The sequence below is a fragment of the Ziziphus jujuba genome, chromosome 6 (genome assembly GCF_031755915.1).
Source record: "Ziziphus jujuba cultivar Dongzao chromosome 6, ASM3175591v1".
NCBI classification, from domain to species: domain Eukaryota; kingdom Viridiplantae; phylum Streptophyta; class Magnoliopsida; order Rosales; family Rhamnaceae; genus Ziziphus; species Ziziphus jujuba.
Genome location: NC_083384.1, coordinates 7,800,926 through 7,814,496, shown reverse-complemented (window position 1 = coordinate 7,814,496; position 13,571 = coordinate 7,800,926). Strand labels below are relative to the sequence as shown.

Here is a 13,571-nt window from a genome sequence, read left to right as displayed (position 1 = left end):
ATTGTGGGGTTTGTGAAAGTGAAGTGTGAAATGGTTGTCGTTTTGCCAAAGAGTCAAAAGGTGGTCCACAAAAGCAGGGAGAGTAATTGATTGTGAAAAATGGTATTGGGAGTCTCCTCCTCATAGTTTGTCTCACAGCCCACAGAAAATATGTTTCAGAAAAATGTCCCATCAACCCCATCATGCATTAAAAGCAAGTCATTATGAATGAATGATTCATTTCAGACTTTCTCAATTTCCATTTTTTTTTTAAATTTTTTTGTAAAAAAAAAAAATAATAAATTTAAATAAATAACTCTGAGTCATTGTCAGTATTTCCCATGGATGGTTTCTGTCAACTTCACAATTAACCCCTCTAAGCATTTTGGAATTTCACTCATATCCCACCATATTCTCCTCCCTTACCTCATTATTCGCCACAAAACTTTAGTTCCACTTCACTCACATAGTCTCACATGTCTGCAAAGGGAAATAAAGGAAATTCCAACTACTCCTCCTTATTAGGCCCACTTAAAATTGTCTGGGCCCCATGACCTCCTGGTTTAAAGTCTAGATCCCCCATTAATGATTAAAAGCCAGACCAAGAAACCAAACCGTAAGATAATCAACAATGGGCTTAAACGTCTAAAACCCAAGCCCCAAGCGTCGGCCCAAATGCACTTGATTATTGCTTTTCTTTTCTTTTCTTTAATCTTTTCCTTACTCCCTTAAAATTAACATGAAGTGTTCCCGTATAAACATTTTATATCATATTTTTTTCTTTTTTATTTTATTTTTGTTTCTTCTTGGATATCAAACTCTAAATACATATAACTTCAAAATACTTACATGAGACTAGCCTTGAAAATTGAACTTAAAAATGGAAGGATGGTGGAGAGGGGTGATGGGACTTACAATATTGTGGATGCAGTTTTATAGCAATTACTAGCTTTCATGTTTTTACTTTTTGTGTGGGTTAGACATAAAATAACCCAACCACCTAGATAGAAAGGTAATTTGATGGGTTCAGATAATTATAAACCAACACCCACATGTGGGATAAAGTTCATATTTCCAAATCTTACACATTGCAAACGTGCTTTATAATTACTGAAAATCATGTATATTAATATGTTAAAAACCAACATAGCACACTAGCTATGTTACTTCAATCCAAAATATCTCTTCAATGAAAATGCATCAAATAGCAAAAGGCCAATTTTCTTCTGCTTGGTAGAACTAAAATGAATTACACCAAATGGTAACATATATATGTATATATATATATATATATATAAGAAAAATAAAGATAAAAGAAGTAATGAGAGTAGTATAGTACCATTGGAGAAGTAAAAATTTTGATTAGGGCCCTACTACTGCTAGTACTAATACGACTAGAACAACTTTTTTCATGCAAACATCTCGAGCTACTCAAAAAGAGCTGCAAAAAAAATGCCAAACGATTTGGATGAAAACAAGGGCGTCAAAAATAGCGTCACCCTTCGCTCTCATGTCACTGTCCAAAATTTCACTAACCAAAGAAAGAGCTAAGTAGAGGACCCCACCTGCACCACCTCCAAGCCAACCCAACTCTCTTATCTCACCCTTTGATGCAGAGAGAGAGAGAGACACACACACACAGAGGCAGATCTGACGGCTGCCAGTACTCCTCCCCATTACAGAAGGGCGTCTACATCGATGGGACAAGATGGGGACACGTGTAAAGATCGTGAACCGAGAATGAATGATAGTGTAATGATGAATAAATAATTTGACATTCTGTGTTTTTTGTGTGACAGTGCAGCCTATAACTCTGCTAAAATATGCTGATTTACAGCTGCTCTCTCTCTCCTTCTGAAAATATATCTGAAATCTCTGAAAACCACCCAGCCCCACCATCACCACCAATTTTATCTTTCTCTTTCTATCCATCCAAACACAGTCGTACGGCCTCTCTTCCCCATAGGGGTTTGAGTAGCTCAATGCCCTCAGTCTCTGTCTATATATAAATTTTTACCACTGCAATACACTATTCCACTGTCTTTCCTCTGCACCCACCCTTCCTTTTACTTTGTCTCCATCTTTCAATTTCAAATCTTTTATCTCTTCCTTTGTTTTTCTTTAATTTCTAACTCTTTTCCCTTTCTTTTTTTCTTTTCTTTTTTTTTTTTAAAAAAAAAAAGAAATATAACCCCATGAATTTTGTTTCAGAATAAAGAAGGATTCCGACCCAACTGAGTATTGACCCTCCTTTTTTCAGAATTGAAGGCCGTACCTTTTATTTCAATATGGAAAACCCAAAATTAAATGACGAAATTAAAAATTCAAAAAAAAAAAAAAAAGCTATATATTCCTTTCAATGTCTGTGGGTTCTGAGTGAGTGAAATACAGAGAAATGTGGGCAAGTCTAGTATGTTTGTGCATGGTCTGAAACTATGTATACATATATATATATATATACCTTGTACTGAGAATGGGGGGATGGTCAAGAACATTTTACAATTTCTTCAAAAGTGAGGGGAAGAAAAAAAAAAAACAAGTGGCAGAAAACTGAAGGAAAAGTCAAAGGAATAAGGATAGTACACTTAATGCTTTTTCTGAGTTTAAGGACTTACTGAATTTGAGTTGTAATTTTTTTTTCTTTTTTCTTTTTTTTTTTGTTTTTTTTTTTTCTGGTGAATGAGTTTGAGTTATAATCAATTAAAAGTCCATGAGACTATATGTATAAATTTCTCATTAAGCAACCTAATAGTATATAGGCTAGGCAGATCGAGCTTCAGAATTGGTAGGGTTTGGTAACTTTTATTTAAAAATAAAAAAAATTATATATCTTGGGTAACTCATTCCACACTCTACAACTAAAAGGTTTTAGATGGTCTAGCTAGATATGTATATAAATGGGTAAAAAGATTACAGATTCTTGAAAGCTATCAAATTTTTAGTAAAAAAATCTAGCTTTTTCCCAGAGGAGATGTTCCAAATGAGGAAAAAGTAAAAAATATATTTTATATATTTATATACTCCCTCAATTAAATTTAAAGTAAAGATGGTCAAGGTTTGTTGTATGTACAGTAACACTAATGTTGATTGGTTATCTAGTTAATCATAGCCCAAAGCATGAATTATAATTGATGGGAAAAAGAAAACAAAAAGAATAGATTGATTGTGACACAAGTCACCTCAAGTATATAATATACAATCAAGATTGCATCAAATTGTTTTAATAGTTTTATTATCAAGAATTTCTTTATCAACCATTTGATTGCCTTATGATTGATATTTAAAAATATATTTATGGTGTCAGGACCCGTCCAAAGTTCCCCACCGGAACCCTAGACAAGCCCTGATCCCAGGGAAACCCTACCGGACCCTTCTGTGGAAGATCCGGCAGAACCTCCCCTAAGGGATGAACTTACCACAAAATTTCCTGCACTGAAAACACACTTCTATAATTGTTCCCTTATTCCTCCCACAGTACGACGAACTGGTTCCACAAATTTCAGCACTCCAAAATAAAAATACAGTAATCCAGTGCAATACAAATACATAAGTGTCCCATACAGTATACAGAGCTTTATGAAGTACTACAAAATACAGAATACAGCAAAAGTGAACGAAATATTACAACTGCAGTAAAAGAAGAACAAGGTACTGCACGAACAAGTACAGCGAGGAAGATCGAGTCCGCTCCGAGTGAACACCGACAACCTGGTACCTAGAGGAACGGAATTTAAGAGTGTGAGATGCTAATCATCTCAGTGAGCGACCCTACTACTCTACACTATCATACCACGGTAATAGGTATATAAATAATAATTATTTGGAAATAATAATGTCTCTCAAAACCCTTACAATTCTCTCAGTTGGAAAGATTCCCCTTTTAAAACATTTTCACAAAACCCTTTATTCATATTTCCCGAAAACCAAGACATCAATTAAATACCAGAAGCGGTAACAATTATATTTTTCATTAACATTTTATTTTTAAAACACAGTTCTGAAAATCATTTGATGCACCCACTATATACCAGTGGCGCCAACAGTACCCAGCGTCCCAAGGTACCGCCAGACAGGAGGTTATAGAAAGAAACCGGCATACGGTCGCGTGGCGTCCCACTGCGCCGCTGCTAACCTGGTGTCCCGGCCAATGGGGGGTGGCCGCCCTCTCCGATGGCATCCACAGGACACCCTCATAATATCAACCGCGCGCTACTCACACCCACCTGCGCGCTAATCATATCCGTGTGCACAATATCCATATCACATATACCATATCACATAATCAGAACACCAGTACGTGCACGGTGCATCTAAAAATCATAAAATCCACAATTTAAATTATAAAACAAATTTCACATTTTTCATAAACATAGCGGGCATAATCCATCCGGTTGAACCGGGAAATTCTCCACAATTTCCTTATAATTAATACCATAAATCCCATGATTTTCAAATCCACCAACTCCCAAATCCATCAATTCAAATATCCACATTTTTTCCAAGCATAAATAATTTCTCGAAATATCATAATCAAATCCCATAATATTTTATGGGCATATTTCATAAAAATTGAAATCACCAACATAACCAAATATTTTCCTTGAAATATTTGAAAATCGAATCGTGCCCAATTTACCATTAAAACCACACCAATTTCAAAATCCTCAAAACCATAAAATAGTTCCACATGGCATAAATTGGTGAAATACACATTTTCTTAAATCCGATAAATTCACAAATAATTCCACAATAATTCAAATAAATATTTGGCACATAGAAATTAAATTCCAATTATTTAAATCACACATTATATATTCACCAATTAAATTCCCAAAATTAATTTGAAGGTGGGTCACTCACCTTGTGCACGTATCTCAATCAAGATCCTCCGCAGGATCGACTCCGCTACTTGCACGTGCACCTAAAACATCCACAGTACCAAAACCACAAATATTAATATTTTATTCGGGTAATCCCCAAATGGGTACCCGGGGAGCGAACACCAAACGATAACTAAAATTTACGAATTATATACCGAATCGAAGCTCGAGTGATGCTAATCACAGATCCGGTCTTAATTTCCGATGATCGTACCCGACGGGGTCGGAATTTTATCGGGAAGCTTTTCGGGTTTCGGCTTTGCAATTCTCCCAAACCGTCGCGAATTGGTGGAAACGGAAGTCGGATTTGGGTTCAGGAGGTCGAACACTGCGGACTGGAGCTGGCCGGAATTTTCGGGGTACTCGCCGGAACAGTACTTTCCGGCGGGCCGCCACGTCACCGGCAACCGTCGCCGGAACAGTAATTTCCGACGGTGGCCGTTTGCTGTGAAATTTTGCAGATTTGTAGATCGTGAGGAGAGCAATCCAACGGGACCGACGGTGAGCAAAACGGAGGTCGGACGGCGGAGAAATCACCGTTTGAAGATTTTCGACCCCTCGCCGGAAAACGCTCCGATCCCGGCGCGTCGGTGGTCCGATGGCCGTGATTTTTGGTGGGTAGGCCGGACTTGAGGAGAGGATCAAGGCTGTCAGGCGCGTGTACTGTTTATCGGCCGGAATAGTGCCGATTCGCGGTGGCCGGCGGTGGAGGGGAAAAATCGCCGCCAAACTTCGGACGTCCGATCCGGGCGCGTCCGGCGGCCGTTCGCCGTGAAATTTGGAGGTTTTGCCGGAAATGAGGTGGGCAAGCTTTCTGTCCGGCGCGTGTACAGTAACTCGGCCGGAACAGTGACAAAATCCGGTGGCCGGCGGTGGCTCTTTCTCTCTCCTCTCTCTCTTTCTCTCTCTTCTCTCTCTTTCTCTCTCTTCCCCGAGTGTTTTAACAAATAAAACCCCTGCATGACACTGTTCATGCCACGTGGACCAATCAGAAACTGACACGTGGCATTTCACTGTTCACCGACCCAAAAAAAATATTAAAATAATACGGTATCCGGTAAACTTCAAACGTCCATAACTTTTTAACCGGATGTCCGTTTTGAGCGTGCCGCTAGTCTGTGAACTCGTATCGACGAGCACTTCACAACCATGCATGAGTCAAAGCTCAATTCCCCATAAACAAAAAGTCAACTCCGGCACCCCTTGGACAGTTTGGACCGCAACTTGTTTCGTCCATAACTTTCAAACCGTAGCTCCGTTTTCGACGTGCTACCAGTCTACGAACTCGTGGCATCGTGCACTTCGCCACGGTGCCCTAGTCATCTCGAAATTCCCACCGAGTCAAAAAGTCAACTTTGACCCCTTCGGTCAACGGTCAACGGTCAACCTCGGTCAACGTGCACGGATTCCGGTGCGATTCGGGACGGGGTGTTACAGCCTTCCCCCCTTACAAAAATTTCGTCCTCGAAATTTCCGCACGTCACTGGAACAGATACGGGTACTGCTCACGCATCTGTGCTTCGGGTTCCCACGTTGCTTCCTCGACCAAGTGGTTCCGCCATAAGACCTTAACTAGAGGAATAGTCTTGTTGCGTAGCGTGCGTTCCTCGCGATCCAAAATTTGTACTGGCTGCTCCACATACGAAAGATCTTCCCTTATCTCTATATCCGGACTCTCGAGTACGTGCGAAGGGTCTGCAATATACTTCCGTAGCATCGACACATGAAACACGTTGTGTACTCGAGCTAGCTCTTCCGGTAACGCCAACCTATACGCCACCGGGCCAATCCTCTCCGTAACCTCGTAAGGCCCAATATAACGAGGACCCAACTTACCTCGTCGTCCAAAACGTACTACTCCTTTCCATGGAGATAGTTTTAGGAATACCCAATCTCCTACCTCGAATTCCAAATCCTTTCTACGCACATCGGCGTAACTCTTCTGTCTATCTTGGGCAACCTTCAATCGATCCCTAACGATCTTCACCTTGTCCAAGGTCATCCTTAAATACTCAGATCCGACCGCATTAGTTGTTGCAAGGAGCCTCTCTTCTCCTACCTCACTCCGACACAAAGGTGTCCGACACTGCCTCCCATATAAAGCTTCATACGGGGACATTCCAGTACTCGCTTGATAACTGTTGTTGTAGACAAACTCTATCAGTGGCAGTTGTTCATCCCAGCTACCGCTAAATTGCATAATGCAAGACCTTAGCATGTCTTCTAATGTCTGGATTGTGCGCTCTGCTTGTCCATCAGATTGTGGGTGAAAAGCGGTGCTGTAGTTAAGTCTTGCTCCTAGTGCATCAGCCAACTTCCGCCATAGTCGTGAAGTAAAGCGCGGATCTCGATCGGAGACGATGGCTAACGGTACTCCATGAAGACTTACAATGCGTTGCACGAACAACTGGGCTAACTTCTCGGGCGAAAAACGTTCTCGTACCGGTAGGAAGTGTGCCGACTTGGTGAGACGATCAATGATTACCCAAATGCCGTCGTACCTTCTAGGTGTGGAAGGAAGCTTGAATACGAAGTCCATGTTGAGTTCTTCCCACTTCCACACGGGAATCGGTAAAGGTTGGAGTAGTCCCGAAGGCTTCTGTCTTTCTGCTTTCACTTGTTGACAAATCAAACATTTTGATACAAAGTCTGCCACTTCTCTCTTCATACCAATCCACCAATAATACTTAACAAGCGTCCGATACATCTTGGTACTCCCAGGATGCATCGCATACATCGAGCTATGCGCCTCCTCCAAAATCTCCTTCTTGAGTCCTGGGATATCCGGAACGCAAAGTCGTCCTTTATACACGAGGGCTCCATCCCTCCTTATGGAAAATTCCGGATCAAGACCTTCTTGTACCTTGCCCTTAATTGTCCTCAACTTAGGATCTTCCATTTGGGTCTCTACTATACGATCCACCAACACCGGTCGTACCTGGAAGCTAGCCATGAGAACTCCTGAAGGATGCATATGCATTAACACCCCCATCTTCTTCAACTCCACCATGAGAGGTAGTTGGATGACTTGGATGTGAGCAAGGGATCCAGTAGCCTTCCTACTCAAAGCATCTGCCACTACATTCGCCTTACCCGGGTGATAGTCAATCACACAGTCATAATCCTTTAACAACTCCATCCATCGCCTTTGCCTCATATTTAACTCCTTCTGAGTGAAAATATACTTGAGGCTCTTGTGGTCGGTATAGATTTGGCACGTGGCCCCATACAAGTAGTGCCTCCACTTCTTTAGAGCAAAGACTACCGCCGCCAATTCTAAGTCGTGCGTAGGGTAATTCTGTTCGTGCTGCTTCAATTGCCGAGATGCATACGCTACCACCCTTTGATTCTGCATTAGCACGCAACCCAACCCTTGATGGGATGCATCACAATAAACTTCAAAACCTTCATTCCCATCAGGTAAAGTTAAAACAGGTGCGGATGTCAACTTTTGCTTCAACTCCTGAAAACTCTGTTCACACCTGTCCGTCCAACTAAATTCAACATTCTTTCGGGTCAATCTATGAAGCGGCCCGGCAGTCCTTGAAAACCCTTCAATAAAACGACGGTAGTAACCTGCTAATCCAAGAAAACTTCGTACCTCCCTCACAGTGGTAGGGCGCTCCCAACTCAACACTGCCTTTACCTTATCAGGGTCCACATAGATACCTTCTGCCGACACGATATGTCCGAGAAAACCCACTTGATTCAACCAGAATTCACACTTGTCGAACTTAGCATATAGCTGATGTTGCCTTAAAGTTTGGAGCACTCTCTTCAAATGCCTCACGTGCTCTTCTTGGCTCCTTGAATAGATCAGAATGTCATCGATAAATACAATGACAAAACGATCCAAGTACGGACGAAACACCCTATTCATCAAGTCCATGAAAGCTGCTGGGGCATTGGTGAGTCCGAACGACATCACTAGGAATTCATAATGTCCGTACCTCGTCCTAAAGGCAGTCTTAGGAATGTCCGACTCTCGGATCCTTAACTGATGGTATCCCGACCTCAAGTCGATCTTGGAGAACACCTTGGCACCTTGGAGTTGGTCGAATAGATCATCTATCCTTGGCAACGGATAGCGATTAGGAATGGTGACCTTATTAAGTTGTCGATAGTCTATACACAGCCTTAGACTACCATCCTTTTTCTTTACAAACAAAACTGGGGCTCCCCACGGCGATATACTTGGTCTAATAAACCCCTTATCTACCAAATCTTGCAACTGGACCTTTAGCTCCCTTAACTCCGCTGGAGCCATCCGATACGGTGGTAGAGAAATAGGCACGGTGCCTGGAATCAATTCAATGGGAAAGTCAACTTCCCTTTCCGGAGGCAATCCTGGTAACTCCTCAGGAAACACGTCCGGGAAATCCCTCACAACGGGCATGTCTTCCAACCTGACCCCACTTACTCGGGTATCTATCACATGAGCCAAATACCCCTGGCAACCTTTAGTCAGTAGCTTCTTGGCGGTAAGGGTAGATATCAACCTCGGTAAGGGCCTTCCAACTCCTCCACGGAATACTACTTCTGGCAACCCTGGCCTCCTGAATATAACTTCCTTGCTGAAACAGTCTACAGATGCATGGTTCCTTGCCAACCAATCCATGCCCAAAATTACATCAAGTCCGGACAGATCCAACAGGATCAAGTCCGCCTCCATCACTTGATCTTCGATGCAGAAGAAACATTCCTTGATTAACTGGCTAGGCCACAAGGATTCTCCTGCAGGAGTGGCTATCTCTACTAGACATTCTAAAGAAGTAGGGGTCATACCGACCCGAGTGACGAATTCCTTGGAGATGAATGAATGTGTTGCTCCCGGGTCTATAAGTACTAATGCATCATTACCAAATATATTCAACGTACCTGCCACGACGTCCGGTGTAGCTAGGGCCTCCTGCTGCGTCATCGCAAACACTCGACCCTGCCCTGTCTGCTGGGGCCTCCGTCCTCTACCCCTGCTCGGTCCAACAGGCTGTGGGACTGATCCCGATGAACCTCCTACTGCATAACTCCCTCGGGAACTCTGACCCCGCGATCCACTGGCCTGATGTGATGGTGGGCTCACCCCTAACACTCCCGCCTCTCCATAAGGGCAATTTCTCTTAATATGTCCCGCCTGTCCACACTGAAAGCACACACCCTCAAACTGGCAAATCCCATGGTGTGCTCTATTGCAACGTCTGCAGAATGGCTTGGGGCTAAACCCAGAGTGCTGATATGAGCTCGTGCCGCCGCTGATGGAATGGCGCGCTGGTTGGGGCATACGATAGCCGCCTCTCCTCTGAAATCTGCCTCGAGGGCTGAACCCACCACTGTCTGAGCCTGAACTATGACTCTTCTTAGATGCCCCCTGTCGAGGTACCCCGCTATACGAACCTTCGAACGGTCTGCGCCTCGAGGGTCTGTGTATCTCCTCCTGTCTCTCTAGCTCGAGCGCTGCATCCCTGGCGGACTGATAGGTGGGATGTACTGATCCAGAAAGGGTGTAGCCGATGCTCTCTTTCAATCCGTCTATGAACCTCAGCTTCTTCGTGTGATCGTCGGGAATCAAGTGCATGCAGAACTCTGACAGCTCCCGGAACCTCCTCTCGTACTCTGTCACCGTCATGTTTCCCTGGCGCAGTCCCTCGAACTCTCTCCTTCTCGCCTCACGGTAGGCAGGAGGACAGAACTCAGTAGAGAAGGCAATCTTGAACTGGTCCCACGTATGCCTTCTGCGGGTCTTCTCCATTTGCCACCACTTCCGGGCGTCTCCCTCTAACATGAACCCAGAAATCCTCACCATATCCTCATCGGGGCACTGCATCCCCTCTTCCAAGATTTTCTCCATGCTGGATAGCCACTTCAAGGCTGCAGCTGGGCCTTGGCTTCCATCGAACTCCACGGCTCCTAAACGTCGAGCCTGATCCACGGATCGGTTACTAGAGCTTGAACCTCCTAAGGCTCTAGTTAGCTGAGAGACCAGATCTCTAAGGCTTGATCGACTCCCGGAACTCTCAGCCGAGCGTTCCCGAGTTCTACGTGTGTCCCGCCGACTCATCGTAGTCGATTAAACTGAAGAAACAAACAAGAGTTTAGAAACAGGGACACTTAAGCACGATTACAAAAGGAAGGAATTTACGGATGGGCTGTACAGCAATGCACAGTCCCTTAGGATTACAAGAACCTATGCTCTGATACCAACTGTCAGGACCCGTCCAAAGTTCCCCACCGGAACCCTAGACAAGCCCTGATCCCAGGGAAACCCTACCGGACCCTTCTGTGGAAGATCCGGCAGAACCTCCCCTAAGGGATGAACTTACCACAAAATTTCCTGCACTGAAAACACACTTCTATAATTGTTCCCTTATTCCTCCCACAGTACGACGAACTGGTTCCACAAATTTCAGCACTCCAAAATAAAAATACAGTAATCCAGTGCAATACAAATACATAAGTGTCCCATACAGTATACAGAGCTTTATGAAGTACTACAAAATACAGAATACAGCAAAAGTGAACGAAATATTACAACTGCAGTAAAAGAAGAACAAGGTACTGCACGAACAAGTACAGCGAGGAAGATCGAGTCCGCTCCGAGTGAACACCGACAACCTGGTACCTAGAGGAACGGAATTTAAGAGTGTGAGATGCTAATCATCTCAGTGAGCGACCCTACTACTCTACACTATCATACCACGGTAATAGGTATATAAATAATAATTATTTGGAAATAATAATGTCTCTCAAAACCCTTACAATTCTCTCAGTTGGAAAGATTCCCCTTTTAAAACATTTTCACAAAACCCTTTATTCATATTTCCCGAAAACCAAGACATCAATTAAATACCAGAAGCGGTAACAATTATATTTTTCATTAACATTTTATTTTTAAAACACAGTTCTGAAAATCATTTGATGCACCCACTATATACCAGTGGCGCCAACAGTACCCAGCGTCCCAAGGTACCGCCAGACAGGAGGTTATAGAAAGAAACCGGCATACGGTCGCGTGGCGTCCCACTGCGCCGCTGCTAACCTGGTGTCCCGGCCAATGGGGGGTGGCCGCCCTCTCCGATGGCATCCACAGGACACCCTCATAATATCAACCGCGCGCTACTCACACCCACCTGCGCGCTAATCATATCCGTGTGCACAATATCCATATCACATATACCATATCACATAATCAGAACACCAGTACGTGCACGGTGCATCTAAAAATCATAAAATCCACAATTTAAATTATAAAACAAATTTCACATTTTTCATAAACATAGCGGGCATAATCCATCCGGTTGAACCGGGAAATTCTCCACAATTTCCTTATAATTAATACCATAAATCCCATGATTTTCAAATCCACCAACTCCCAAATCCATCAATTCAAATATCCACATTTTTTCCAAGCATAAATAATTTCTCGAAATATCATAATCAAATCCCATAATATTTTATGGGCATATTTCATAAAAATTGAAATCACCAACATAACCAAATATTTTCCTTGAAATATTTGAAAATCGAATCGTGCCCAATTTACCATTAAAACCACACCAATTTCAAAATCCTCAAAACCATAAAATAGTTCCACATGGCATAAATTGGTGAAATACACATTTTCTTAAATCCGATAAATTCACAAATAATTCCACAATAATTCAAATAAATATTTGGCACATAGAAATTAAATTCCAATTATTTAAATCACACATTATATATTCACCAATTAAATTCCCAAAATTAATTTGAAGGTGGGTCACTCACCTTGTGCACGTATCTCAATCAAGATCCTCCGCAGGATCGACTCCGCTACTTGCACGTGCACCTAAAACATCCACAGTACCAAAACCACAAATATTAATATTTTATTCGGGTAATCCCCAAATGGGTACCCGGGGAGCGAACACCAAACGATAACTAAAATTTACGAATTATATACCGAATCGAAGCTCGAGTGATGCTAATCACAGATCCGGTCTTAATTTCCGATGATCGTACCCGACGGGGTCGGAATTTTATCGGGAAGCTTTTCGGGTTTCGGCTTTGCAATTCTCCCAAACCGTCGCGAATTGGTGGAAACGGAAGTCGGATTTGGGTTCAGGAGGTCGAACACTGCGGACTGGAGCTGGCCGGAATTTTCGGGGTACTCGCCGGAACAGTACTTTCCGGCGGGCCGCCACGTCACCGGCAACCGTCGCCGGAACAGTAATTTCCGACGGTGGCCGTTTGCTGTGAAATTTTGCAGATTTGTAGATCGTGAGGAGAGCAATCCAACGGGACCGACGGTGAGCAAAACGGAGGTCGGACGGCGGAGAAATCACCGTTTGAAGATTTTCGACCCCTCGCCGGAAAACGCTCCGATCCCGGCGCGTCGGTGGTCCGATGGCCGTGATTTTTGGTGGGTAGGCCGGACTTGAGGAGAGGATCAAGGCTGTCAGGCGCGTGTACTGTTTATCGGCCGGAATAGTGCCGATTCGCGGTGGCCGGCGGTGGAGGGGAAAAATCGCCGCCAAACTTCGGACGTCCGATCCGGGCGCGTCCGGCGGCCGTTCGCCGTGAAATTTGGAGGTTTTGCCGGAAATGAGGTGGGCAAGCTTTCTGTCCGGCGCGTGTACAGTAACTCGGCCGGAACAGTGACAAAATCCGGTGGCCGGCGGTGGCTCTTTCTCTCTCCTCTCTCTCTTTCTCTCTCTTCTCTCTCTTTCTCTCTCTTCC

The 13,571-nt window shown here is 43.5% G+C and overlaps 1 protein-coding gene across 1 annotated transcript; it reads right to left on the bottom strand.

Moving 5' to 3' along the window:
• Positions 1-3,357: 3,357 nt before the first annotated feature.
• LOC132804140 (uncharacterized) lies at positions 3,358-12,606 on the bottom strand. Its single transcript, XM_060818116.1, has 2 exons — positions 9,738-12,606; positions 3,358-4,900 (listed from the first exon to the last, which is right to left on the bottom strand). Exons 1-2 carry the CDS (start codon positions 10,912-10,914, stop codon positions 4,854-4,856), a joined length of 1,224 nt encoding a protein of 407 aa, XP_060674099.1. The 5' UTR covers positions 10,915-12,606; the 3' UTR covers positions 3,358-4,853.
• Between the last annotated feature and the right edge of the window lie 965 nt (positions 12,607-13,571).